Source organism: Lethenteron reissneri, chromosome 30, assembly GCF_015708825.2.
Source record: "Lethenteron reissneri isolate LAM-NWPU_2019-01 chromosome 30, ASM1570882v1, whole genome shotgun sequence".
NCBI lineage: Eukaryota > Metazoa > Chordata > Hyperoartia > Petromyzontiformes > Petromyzontidae > Lethenteron > Lethenteron reissneri.
This window is the reverse complement of record NC_083808.1, coordinates 8,605,027-8,618,629: the sequence shown is the minus strand read 5'-3', so window position 1 is coordinate 8,618,629 and position 13,603 is coordinate 8,605,027. Positions and strand designations below refer to the sequence as shown.

At 48.7% G+C, this 13,603-nt stretch overlaps 1 protein-coding gene across 1 annotated transcript in view; it reads left to right on the top strand.

Annotated features, from left to right (window-relative positions):
- LOC133349491 (plexin-B3-like) overlaps positions 1-13,603 on the top strand; it is a 132,244-nt gene that overhangs the window by 80,029 nt on the left and 38,612 nt on the right. The window contains 4 exon segments of the mRNA XM_061562992.1: positions 1,430-1,556; positions 3,471-3,621; positions 7,639-7,747; positions 12,575-12,674. Coding sequence (XP_061418976.1) covers positions 1,430-1,556; positions 3,471-3,621; positions 7,639-7,747; positions 12,575-12,674 — 487 coding nt within the window.

Sequence of the window (13,603 nt, the reverse complement as noted above, 5' to 3'; positions counted from 1 at the left end):
TTGAGCCGTGACATTGGGGGTCGTGCAGCTTGGGCCGTATAATGCAGAGCGTGTCTGCAAAGGACGCTTAAAAACCGCACGCTGTGATTGCCTGTCGGAGATCGGAAGTGCGGTGTTAAAAGGTTTATGCAGCCTAAGTGTTCTTATTTCCATGAGTGATTAATTCATTACAGTTAATGTGTTTCATTAAGGCATTGATTGTTATCTTTAATAATTATAATTTTTTCATTTACCAATCCGCTTCTAGGTGAAGGCCCTCCCCACACTGTTGGTCGTTGTGGTTTATTTTTTGGCCATTTTTCACCACACTGGTTAGTGTGGGTTGGTGTAGTGGGGGCCCAGAATCAGTTCATATATCGCCCTACACTGATATTGGCAAATGGTTAGGAATTAAACTCACTGGGTTCATAGCACAGTGCACTAATCACTGCACCACTGTTGCCCTCGATTTTACTTTGGAGCAATATACATCATGTTGGCACCTGCTTTAACCATCACTGATGGTAATATTTCTTGGCTGTATTCCCTGGCAAGAGCAGCTGCCTGTAGAGAGAACTTTACTTTTGAGTTATAAAATAAAAATCCTTATTTCACAGTGGACTGCGACTCTTTCCCGTAAGGGCGAAAATTCCACATTAGATTCGGCATGCTCCGTAAAATCGAGCCAGTTTGAATGTTGAGCCTAGGATTCCGAATAAATTCCTCTCTGAGCCCTGAGCATTCCACTTGAATCCAAACATTTCTACAAATCCGACACGTCACCTTGCAAAGTCGAGCGCGAGGCCAAGCTGTAGGCAGCCGCCGGGGGCATTTAAGGCCATGGCTTTTCCAATTATCACTGCCCGTGAAAGACGTTAGAACTGTGCGTTTCATTCCGCACGGTGCCGAAAATGAAGGCGGAGCCGGAGCAGGAGAAGATAAAGAAACCATTTATCGCGAGCACATTTGAGAGCTGTAGGCTTGACGAGAGTTATCTTGAGTTGTTGCCGATTGCAATTATAATAAAGATTATAATTTAAAACCGAAGTTAATCATGGAAGTGAGAGTGTGGAGTGCACGGCTGTTAGCAGTCATTTTTTTTTCAACAGTTATTTCGCATGACAATTTTTGCAGGGTTGTAAATTGGTATGTAATGAAAGATGGACACGTTTTCAATGTTTCCACTCTAAAGTGGCTGGCACGTCGCCGGTCGCAAGATGCGCAGCAAAATCCCCCCCCCCCCCCGTGCAATCGCCTCGGGGGGGGGGGGGGGGGGGGAAGCTCGTGCCAGCCAGGCAACCTAAAATCCCCGCAAAAGACCGGCAGCGCCAGCCGTGTTCCGCGAAACCGCACGCGCGCGCCATCGGCCCTCGCTAGAGAGCGAGCTGCGAGCCAAAGCCGCCCTCCGCCGGCGCCCCGATAACTCGTTCCCGCTGGGCGGCCGCGCCAGGTGCACCAGGCGTGCGGAGTGCCCCGAGGCGGACGTGCAGGACGCGTGGCTGTGGAGCCCCCGCGAGGAGTGCCCGGCCGTGAGCGGCGTGTCGCCCCACAGCGTGAGCCGCCAGCATCCCCAGCAGGTTCGTGCATAATGCGGTTGTGTGTTTGTACGTGCGGTGTGTGCGCAGTGTGGTGTGTAGACTGACGTGTATTCATGTGCGTGTGCGTGCGCTGACCACTGATGGCATTATGGTAGTGTGGGGGTTAGCGTGCTGCGCTGTGAACCCGGAGACCCAAGGTCTGTTCCTGCTCATTGCCAACATCAACGATGCATAGCTACACCGGTCCTGGGCATCCCCTTGGTCAACTCTGCCTCAAATGAGTAGCTGGTGCTGTGTATAAAGATCGCCGCTAGGGATTACCACGGTTGGCTGCGTACGGTGCGAAATAAGTTCCAACAAACATACAAAGGTGGCTAGGAAGATTACTGGCCACTCACCCCCCTCGTGTGCCGTTCCAGCCTTCATAGGTGCTCGCTAACAGCACTTTCCCCCTGGCAAGTGTTGTTAAGGCTACACGGGGGATCTTTGTCTTCGTTTGTATAGAGCGGTGGCGCAGCATCGATCCACATAGGACCCTGATATAAGGAATTAAGTTTGGCCCCCAGTTCGATTCCCCCCCCTCCCCCCCTCTTCGTAGTCTGACGTCTTGGCTCCCTCTGGCCTGTGGGCCCCAGTGCATTTGGCCCCGCCTGGACACTCGACACAGTTCCGCCACCAGCGGCATAGACCCACACTGTGCCGTGTGCAGATCCTGTACTGCTGCGGAGCTGTAGCGCCGACGATCAGCACGGTCGGCTACGTAGGGTGCGAAAGAAGTTGGGGCATACATACACGTCTGTGTAATGTATTGTCTGTCAGGTGTGTGTTTGTGTGTGTTGGGGGGGGGGGAGCAGGTGCATGATGTTGGTTTGCACAGTCCCATTGACCCAGGTTCGATTGCTGCCCATGAGTGGCACCAGTGGTAATTAACGAGCGCACCCGCTGAAAGCTTCCCCTTGGGTGGACTCGGCCTATAATGAGCACCTGGTGCTGTCTGTGGTCGGCATCGGTGATGGGGAAACAAAAGGCGGCCTGGGCATGGTGTTGACCACAGCAAAACCGGAGTGTGCTGTGCTGGGCTTACCTGGTGCTCGATAACAGCCCGTTTGCCTCTTGATTGGAACAGGTTGTGAGGGATGCACTGTCAAAGTGAGGAAGTCTTTATGTTTGCGTGCATGCAAAGATGTGCAAATCTTTATTTGTCTATGTCTATGTATGCATATGTACGCTGTTAGCGCGCTGCGCTACGAACCCGGCGATTAAAGTTCGATACCCGCTCATGGCCAGCATCGGTGTGATGATTATCTGAACCGGTCCTGGGCCTCCCTTAGGTGAACTCGGCCTTACATGAGTACCTGGTGTGGTGTGTAAACATCGCCACTGGGGAGACAAAGGCGGCCGAGCTTGATGCTGGTCACCCACCTCCTCGTGTGCAGTGCCATGCCGGCCTTCATAGGGGCTCGCTAACAGCACTTGCCCCAACAGCCTGTTAAGGCTATATGTCGGTCTTTGTCTTGTTTGTATATGTAGAGCCCTTTACTTATCCACTGGTGCTAATTGGAGGTGCAGGTTACAGGGATCATTTAACTTCACCATGCTGGCCAATGTTGTTTGGTGAAAGCAGGCAGTGTAGACTTAGATGTAAAGTACAACAGTGGATGTGTTTGCTTTAGTTCCCTCTGCTGCCAACCACATATCCCCCTCGGCCTATAACAACCTGTTGTGCATGGTGGTCACCCATCCCAGCACAATCTGGGCTTAAACGTGCTTAGCTTTCAACATCTAACAATATTTAAAGAGTTAGGGTTCATTCCGTGTGAGTTGGTCGTTGGCGTGTGTTTGAATGAGAATGCAATTATCTTATCAAGTACTGTGGAGATGTCTGCCACAAGCGTTTTCCTCTTTCGTTTGGTTTGGAGCCGTTCGTTCGCTGTCGGTCCCCGCTGTGCCCAGGTGACGCTGACGGTCGCCCACCTGGTGGAGGTGACCAACTCCGAATCTCTGCGCTGCCAAACCGAGGGCCACTTCACCCCGGCCACGATCGCCGGGAATCTTGTGCGCTGCCAGAGTCCGTCTCCCGACCTCCTGCCGTGGAACGGGAAAGGTATCGTTCTTCAAGCCCACGCGACAGTGGCACAAGGCTTTCGAGTGTGCGGGTGGTGGCACAACTATCCTGCGGCCCCGCGGGCCAAAGGGGGACGGTGGGGGGCGTAGCCACAAATATTCCGCTCTCTCCCCATCTCTCCACATTGGGTCCCACGATAGCGCGGTTGAAATATCTCGGAAAACTTTCCGCTGCGTCGGCAAAATCTCAGAGAAATAAATTAAGAAGGGAAATGTTTATCTTGTCTTGGAAAGAGTTGGCTGGGTGATCCAGCAGTCGGCGGTTATGCGATGGCTCGTAAAATGTGGTACGATCCCAAGTGACTCGTATGCAGTGCCAGAACTTGTGGGTCACGGTAACGGTTGGTATTTGAACCTGGCCTGAGACTTCCCCAAGTCGGTTTGTTTCTCTTTTTCCAACCCGACTTATTAAAATTGTGCCATCTTTGTGCTATCGGCGTCGTGTAATGAGATGGCAAACCATTTATAAGTGTCGGGGAGCATCTGCAGAAGTTTTTTTCACAGAATTTCTCCTAACAGCCCTGCAAAAGCGGCCTTTATTCTTTACCTAGCAGGTGTCGCACTTCCCTCAACACTCTGCTGTGAGATTGTGGCATCACATAAAGACCGTATCTACACATAAGAGTTGGAATGCATTCAAGTTAAATCCGAACCAAATTACTTGTGGTGGGTTTTTCATGCATCAACGATGACTTTGCTGGGACGTGAGCTTGCACACAACTGGGAAGCGGGGTTAATCACGGTCGGCTGAAACCCAGATTTGAACCCATTATTATCTCAGTCGTGCTGGCTCAGCACTAACCAATGAGCCACCCAGCCACCCCTATCTATCCTATTAGAGTATATGGCTGCTATAAATGTCCACGTGATAAGTTACTCCGTTGAGCCGTCATTCGTGGTGAGGTCGCTTCTGAATGAGTGATTTATAGCTCAGTGTGGGCCTTACCTGGTAAAATAAAAAGTTTAGTTTCGTGTATCCTTATATGTTATCTGTTGTGGTGTGTCTTCTTGGTTCTTTCGGTAAAGTCACGTAGAAGGAAATAACAAAACAATAAAAATAAAATATAATAAAATAATTCTCACGACGTTTCGGCCACAACGCAAGCAGCCGTCCTCAGGTGAAGAACAGGTCTGTCGGAAAGACAGTGTCTGAATGAACACCACCACGCTTGGCAGCGTATATTTAAGCTGGGTTGGAGGGGGAAGAGCGCCTTGACAAGGTTGTGGTGTGGTTCTATCATTACCAGCACTGGCAGTCTTTACTTGATATATAACTTGTCAGTATCTAGTTTACTGGACTGAATGGTTTAGGAATCTGATGTCGCACCACTGAGATAGCCTGGCTTGGAATCCAGAAGCCAGCTGTGAACACATCCGGTTCTATAACGTAGTGGGTTAATAGTCGCACCGATGACTGCACACGTACATTTAAGTGTAGTTTTCCACTTAACTAGGCGAAATAATGAATACAATTCTGGTTTCATTGCCATGGGACAAGTATGTCTGTATAGCAGGGTGTGTGGGCAAGTTGGTGCGACTAATGTTGGCTAAGAGGTCACCTGAAGTGATCGTTGCAGTACTTGTGAGATTTCCATCCTCGAGTGATGCCTGGTCAGAGCTCGGCATGGACGCTGTCTCCTGGCACAATGCGGACAGCATAATTGGAATAAAATCGATGAAAAGATGGATGGAACCCTCCCCCTCCCCCCACTAAATTAACTCATAATACAATATAGCACTTTGAAATTGCTTTCACTTGTTTATTTAGACATGTATACCATATTAAGAAATGTGTATTGGTAAAATTATGACACCACACGTGGTACCCATTTCCTTTCTTGGCCCACGGACGATGGGGAAGCGAAAGTGGCCGGGTGTGCTTGCTGCTGGCCCCCCCACCAACTGTGCCAGCCTTATTTTTGGCACATGGCAATGCAACAGTAATAGTAATATACACTCTCTGTTTACACAGGAAAGCCTCATTGAATCTCAAGATACTTTTTTAGGAGGGTCCTGAATGTGGAATGTTTGGCCATTTCCATTCATAATGAGTGGCATTTTTCGATTTAAAGCTTTCGTGACTGCAGGGATTCGTCGTCTTGGTTCTTTCGGTAAAGTCACGTAGAAGGGAAAATAATAAAATAATAAAAATTAAACATAAAATAATTCTCACGACGTTTCAGGCTACGCATTTCACAAGTAGTACTAATCACATACCTGCATTTCCTATAAATATGCTAAATTCCTCTTGATATGCAAATTATTTTGTCAAGGCACCCCTCCCCCCTTCCAACCCAGCTTAAATATACGCTCCAAGCGTGGTGGTGTTTCATTCAGACGCTGTCTCCCCGACAGACCTGGTCTTCACCTGAGGGACGGCTGCTTGCGTTGTGGCCGAAACGTCGTGAGAATTATTTTATTATGTTTTATTTTTATTTTATTATTTCCCTTCTACGTGACTTTACCGAAAGAACCAAGAAAATGAGTGGCATGTGAGAGGAATATCAGAGAACATGCGCACGTAACATACGGTATCGCTTAAAGCTCCACAACGGGGAGATTGAATAGTCCAATGCCGTACTACCATCTTCTTCCGACCTCACAGACCAAGCCTCGACCACCGAGTATTCCCTGTCACCCATCCAAGTACCAACCAGGCTCTAATCTCTGCTTGGCATTCCAGGCTTTGACGAGATCTGGCACATTCAGGTTGATTTGGTCACAAGCAGTAGCCCGTCACTTTAAACGGAGGACCTCTCTATCTCTTCCCCACTGTGTACAACCGAGCCATGCCAGGTTTTTTTTTCTCATTTAAGTACCCCCCCCCCCGCCCGCCTGCTCCCTCTACTCCCTTACATAAGTTGTTCTTCCCTCGCCTACCCCTCCCCACATGAAAACACAAATACCCCGCTCGTGGTTAGCATATTTTCCTATAGTAATAGCCAGCATGGTAGTGCAATTATATGGAGCATGTCATTGTATACAGTGCTACAGGTGCTGGCTGGATGCCTATACTGGACATGAATGTCTAATTTGAATACCATTTGAACCCTACGTTTATGTTATTGAGGTCACTACCCCTTGATTATCAATTGTATGGGAACGATTTGTTTGAGTAGAATGGATAAGGTTTTTCATAAATGTTTATTTTATGAAATCAAGAGTATTTGCAATTCCTTGTGATGAGTAATTTTAGGGTCAATTAAGCAAGTGTAAATTAAAGTAAAGTAGTTTTTTTTTAGATGCGGTGGTTAGAGCGCATGAATTTTGGGCCACGTGCCCAATCTCCTGCCTCCTCTAAATCTAGAAGCACAGCGTTTCGGGACTTATGTCCGCGGAGTTTCTGTGCCCCCCCCCCTCCTCCTCACCCCCACGTCGTGGCTTGTTGTGCACTTTACTGCGCTCCTACTGACATATAATGAAAACATTTTTTAAAAAACCCGAGCCGTACTGCTGACTTCGCACACCACGAACAAGCATGACGAGAGTCATTCTCCGAGCCACCTGGCCCTGCTTGGCCCCGAGCCAGATTGAGACGTTTATTGCGAGGCCGGAATTTCACGGTTTGGTTCTGGCTCGGCCCCGGCAAATTGCCAGTGGGAAAAGCCACACCGGCATTGCGAGGTCCCAGTGCTGTTGCGGCTCCTATGTGCCAGTGGAAAGCGAGTAGGAAGTAAACACTGTTGATGCCAATGCCCGTGGTTGTTGGTGCTTGTGGCCGCGCTATGAATCCGGCGACCCGAGTTCGATTCCTGCTCACGGCCAACACCAGTGACGGTTATCAGAACCAGTCATGGGCCTCCCCTAGGTCGACTTGGCCTCAAATGAGTACCTGGTGCGGTGTGTAAACATCGCCACAGGGGGGACGTAAATGGCCCGGCGTGGTATTGGCCACCCAGCCCCGCTTGTTGGCCTTCCTAGGTGCTCGCTAACAGCACTTGCCCCAACAGTCTGTTACAAGCTATACGGGGGATCTTCGTCTTTGTTTTGTGTGCAGACCACGTGGAGGTGGAGATTGCCGTGCAGCATGGAGACATCACGTTGGTGACGGCTCGGCTGCTCGTGTTTGACTGCTCGGCCCTGGCGCGGCTCAACCCCCGAGCACCGTAAGTTGGGAGTCCGTGAGCCCAGCCCAGCCCAGCCCAGCCCAGCTGTCCGTAGCCTCACCGCCTCTTCTCCCCCCCCCTCTCGGAGTGACCGCTCTCGTCAAAATATAACAGTTGGTTCCCTAATTGTGGTTGGTTTTCTCATGAGAGGACAATCGTCTTTGTCTTCGTAAACACCCTGCCCTTCCACTTACTGTACGTCGTGCTTGTATTTCTCCGGTGAGATGACAATATGGTGAGAGCTCTCGACTCTTGACGCACAGTTAAGCCCCTTGAAATTAAGCCCGCACCTCCGATTGGCACGGTTGGCTACATACCGTACGAAAGAAATTCATCGTACACATACATACATACAACATGCGTACAACGCACAATCGTTTTCAAATTTTGGCGGGCGCGGTTGCTCCAACCAATCATCCTGTTAGAGGCATAAAACAAAAAACGAGGACCGCTTCATGGGAAATCGAATGGTGGGTTGTGTTACGTATGGACTGGCCACCTCCAAGGGAAAGGTGGAATATCCAGAGATGGTGTTCCTGTGGTGATGAGCAACCCACCCCTTTGTTGTTTGTGCAAGGAGACGGACACGCTGACCTTGTTCTTTGTCGGTGTTAGCGGCGTGCGAGTCAGGCGATACTCATTACTCATCGCATATTCCCTGCAGTAACGACTGCCGCTGCAGAGAAGGCAAAGACAATGATCCCCCCCGCGTAGCCTTTAACAGACTGTTGGGACAAGTGCTGTTAGCGAGCACCTATGAAGGATGGCACGGCACACGGGGGGGGTGGGTGACCAGCACCACGCCCGACCGCCTTTATCTCCCCAGTGGCGATGTTTACACAGGACTATAACTGCTCCACTACCGCAGAGAAGAATCCATTGAAACACAAACGCCTCTACTGCTAGTCACACGGTTGCTTCTTTGGGCTGGGAGATATTTTGACTTTGTCACTTTCATCATCTGCCATGATCCATTCACTGCTGGATGAATATCTCAGCAGGTCGCCACCATCTTTTACGGTCTCAGGGTGCAACAGTCCGTCTCGGTCGTGCACACAACCCGATCGCTTCATCTCCACGGTGGACGTACACTCAGCAGAGGTCGTAAACGGGTTTTGATTCCTTACCCGTACCCGTACCCGGCCGCACCAGGGTCGCAAACGGGTACCCGTACCCGGCCGGTTATGGGTACCCGTACGCTACCCGTACCCTACCCGAAATGAATGACAAACAGTTACTCACCAGTGACTCACGGCCTACCCGTACCCGGCCGCACCAGGGTCGCAAATGGGTACCCGTACCCGGCCGGGTACGGGTAGGGTACGGGTATCGGGTACCCGGTTGCGACCTCTGACACTCAGCCTGTTCTCCCCATTGGTCGCCGCTGTCATTAGTCTCGACCACAGGCCGTCATCCTGTCCATCCAGGTGTGCTCTGCCGAAGCCCTTTTCATCGCAATCAATTCGATGTCTCTAACTTGCATATGTTCCTTTAGTCCAAGTATTCCTCTCCCTGTGTTCCATGGGTGCATCTTGTTGTTTGCACTTTTCATTTTTTCCATTTTTATTGTTTTCATCCACGTTTCTGACCTCGATGCCCGTAGCAGGTAAAATGCACTGATTGGAAAAATAAAAAAACTCGCTTGGCTAAGTATAAATAGCTGATTTAAGAAACAACCGAATATTTATTTCCAGGAGAAGCTCCCAGCACGCAGAGAGAAACGTAGGGACATCGTGCCGACCAACAGACGCCCATCTGATCGCCGCTTTCCAGCATGTCCGCAAAACCCTACGCAGTTGTGCACTTTCGTCTTTGGGCACACGTTGCTGGAGAGTGTTCATATTTGTTCACTGTATTTGGACCGATATATAGACTGCTTTCCTCCAATCCAACACCCGCACACCCTTCCCCCCCGGTGACGGTGTGAGGAAGCTGTGGCCTGCCGTACCCGCTCATAAACTGCGTACTTTCCTTGGCGCGGCAATGATGAGTTCATGGAAATTTGTCCTGGAGCACTCGGCCGCTGTCTGGGCTTGTACGGGAAGAATGCGCGTGTGCGCACGCGTTGTGTGCCTAGCTCTCACTGCCCCAGAGACCCACACCCAACGGAGCCCAAGGGGCCGTTGACTGCCAGACGCCATGGAACATTGGTGACCAGAATTTATTAGCAGATTATTACAAAAAAGTGTTTTTAATCATCACGGTTGCAGAGGGAGTCCTGGGCCCAAAATTCTCAAACGACCAGCAACAAAAGGCGGTATTGAGAGGCGTCAATAGTTTATAATTGGTACGCTTATTTTGAATTGAGCGAGGTTACATGGACTTGGGAAAACTGACTGCGGGAGAGAATTCTAAATTGGTGCGGTGTGAGGGACGCAGTGGAAAGAGAAGTGTTTTTAGGGGGACGAGGTTGAGCATACGCTCATCCAATACACGCACGTGGGAGCCCTGATTGACTTGGGTTTCTGTTCAGACGTTGGAAAAACGTAGTGTAAATACTGCCAACCAAATGCAGTTCTCATATTTTCCTATAGTAATAGCCAGCATGGTAGTGCAATTATATGGAGCATGTCATTGTATACAGTGCTACGGGTGCTGGCTGGATGCCTATACTGGACATGAATGTCTAATTTGAATACCATTTGAACCCTACGTTTATGTTATATGAGGTCACTACCCCTTGATTATCAATTGTATGGGAACGATTTTGATGAGTAGAATGGATAAGGTTTTTCATAAATGTTTATTTTATGAAATCAAGATTATTTGCAATTCTTTGTGATGAGTAATTTTAGGGTCAATTAAGCAGCTGTAAATTAAAGTAAAGTAGTTTTTTTTTAGATGCGGTGGTTAGAGCGCGTGAATTTGGGGTCGCGTGTTCTCTCTGCACGTTCACGCTGTTTGCGTTCTGAGCTGCCGATTGAGAGACATTTCAGTTCCTCCTTGAATCTTGACTCAAAGCTTTCGTGACTGCAGGAATTCATATTCTTTAGGTCTTTCGGTAAAGTCACGTGCATAGGTTCAAAGAAAATAACAGGCAGGACAGTAAGTTGACCCAAAGAATATTCCTCCTTGAGCTCGAACAAATGCGCGGCGGCCGTGTTTTTGATGCGACGACAGCTTTACCTCTTGTCCGTTGGCCAGATGGAGAACCACCCCGTAAAAGTTGAGACTGGTTTGTCAATTGGGCGGTGAGCATGTGCAACTGGTGGTCCTGAGCCAGTGGAGGGAAATTCCCAGTCACATGGCACGGAACCGGGCAGCGGTGGCACGCACGCCTGTAATCCAGCGCTGTGGAGACGAGCGAGGGTTTGTGGGTCACACAAATGTTTTGAAACTCCATTTACGTGGGCGTCGGAGAGGCGCGCCATACCCTGGCTCGCCACGCGAAGGCAGGACAGTAAGTTGACTAATCACCATCTGTTTTCCATCTGTGGGTTTTCTCCGGTTTCTTCCCACATGTACAATCATTTATTAATTAGCTGAAAACATCTTAAAGAAAAACCCAATGCAGGACCCTCCTGACAATCGAGTCCCGTGATTCAGTGTGGCTTTTTTTGATAAATAAAGCAAGGGACCAAGCTCGTGAAGATAAACTCCTGGATGTTCTTACTCAACCATCCCTGGAAGATGATGTGATAGGTTTGACCCCGCACTGTGATTTTTAAGTCACAATCTCACAATTGGGAGAAGCCATCGCCACCGGAACACAGCAGGGCAGTGAGCCGGCACTGCCGAGGTCTGTGGATGCACTGGGTTCCCAAGTGCAGCGAGTTGAAGGTCTTAACCCAATCCGTGATCGCTGCACCAACAAACCCCTGTCACATTGAATATAACTTTTGTTTTGTTTAAGTTGGTCAAATTCCATGTTTTGGAAATTATTAAATGTCACTGTTTTACTTTTGTGCGATAAACATTTCACTGTGGCAGTGTGTGGGAAAGTGGACTGCCTCGCGTGTGGATACTAAAAAGGTGACTTGAAGGGATCTGTGAAGCGGCTATCGGCTCTCGCCTTTGACGGGGCCATTCTCTAACATGTGGTGTGCACGACTGTGTGAGAATCCGATGGTTACTTTGTCTTGAGACGTAACACCAATGGCGCTATTTTTCATTTAAATGTGAATAGAATAAAACAACATTGCTAGTGTCATGGGACCTCCTTTACCAGTACCAAAATATACTAATAGGGTTTTTCCCCTTTTTTCTGGCAACAAAACTGACACCTTTTGCCAGTTTTGTTGCCAGAAAAAAGGGGAAAAACCCTATTAGTATATTTTGGTACTGGCAAAGGAGGTCCCATGATGTAGCTGGTAGCTGCTCACCCCGAGCTCTCATTACTTTGATAGTGCGTTGTCTTTGAACTGTGCGCCTTTTGGCGTCATCTGGTCGAACACCATATGAGACTAGGCTCTAAAGAAAGCTGTCTCTGGTGTGAACCAATCAGTTTCAAAGACAATGCATACATTATCAGAGTATTGTTTTTTGTTTGCATTTGACTGCAAGTATTGTGGTTAATGTAAGCATGATTCCTTGCAAAAGGTGTCAGTTTTGTTGCCAGAAAAAAGGGGAAAAACCCTATTAGTAAACATTGCTAGTGGTTCTGTTCGTGGAATAAAATTATTTTGTTTTCATTTCTTGGTTATGGTCAGAGCTTGAACATTGGGGTTCAATACCTGGGCCCTTCCATGAAGTTATCATTTGCAGGAGCACTGTACTGGACACACTGTGTTTGTGTCCCACTCTATGCTCTGTGGCCCTGGAACCAAGATTTTCGTTCGAGTAACCCCGCAGAGACTGATGAGCAGGGATCGCTGTGTCCTTGTGCAGTTGTGCTGCATGCTCTGGGAGCCCCTGGCCATGCAACTGGTGCGTGGAGGAACAGACGTGCACCAGCGGAGCTTGCAGCCAAGGAGACGTGATTGGCAATGTAAGCATGCAACCCACTTAATATTTAGCGCGTATCATTAAGGACGTCTGTATTTTGCTTTATTTAAAAAAATCTGTTTAACCTTTTACAATCTCTTTTTTTTGTATCTACCACCACTTTTAAAACTCAAATCTACCTTTTGATCTGTTATATCTATATATTTTTTTATCTCCAGTGTGTGTTACTTTAGTTTTTTCTTCAACTTTTTCTCTTTTCTAAAAAAAAACCTATGTGGGGTTATCGCTCAGACTACCACCCTTGCCTCGGTCCTTCAGCCAGTGGCTTGAAGGTGCAGCATCAATTCTGTAACGCTTGCGATGTTCAGAAAGTTTCTCATTTTGCTCGACCACACAGACCATCGTGTGATGCATTGATTGATTGAAGGCTTGCAGGCAGGAGATCACCAGAAAAATCCAGGTGTTACAGGCAATGCCTGCTGCAGTGGTTGTTTGTATTTGATGACAGCCCCATAGCATGACCTTGTTTAAAGGAGGTGGGGGTGGCGGGGGATATAAAAACTTAAGATTGTGGGAGGACACGACACTGTTAATGTAAACAAACTTTGAACAAATGCTAAACGCTAAACAGAGTGAGTAACGATGCAATTTCCCCTTTGCCTGTCGTGCATTCTGCGCTCAGCTCTCCCCGCCTATGTAAATACTGTATTGTACCAACATTTTTGACCTGACCCGAAGCTTTTAGAAATGGGGGTAGCTGAACTTTTGGCAGAAGGGGGGGCTCAGTCTTCGCAGCCCCCCCACCCCGCTACAGGACCGAATGATGATGATGATGACGCACCAAGTATTGTATTTGTGTTTGCCATGCCATGTGGAGCGTAACTGCAGTGGCTGGTTAGATGTGGTGGGTTGCTGTGTTGCGCGGTGTCCTTTGTCATGAGCTGGGAAGCGTGCCAGCATCCCCCTCCGTGA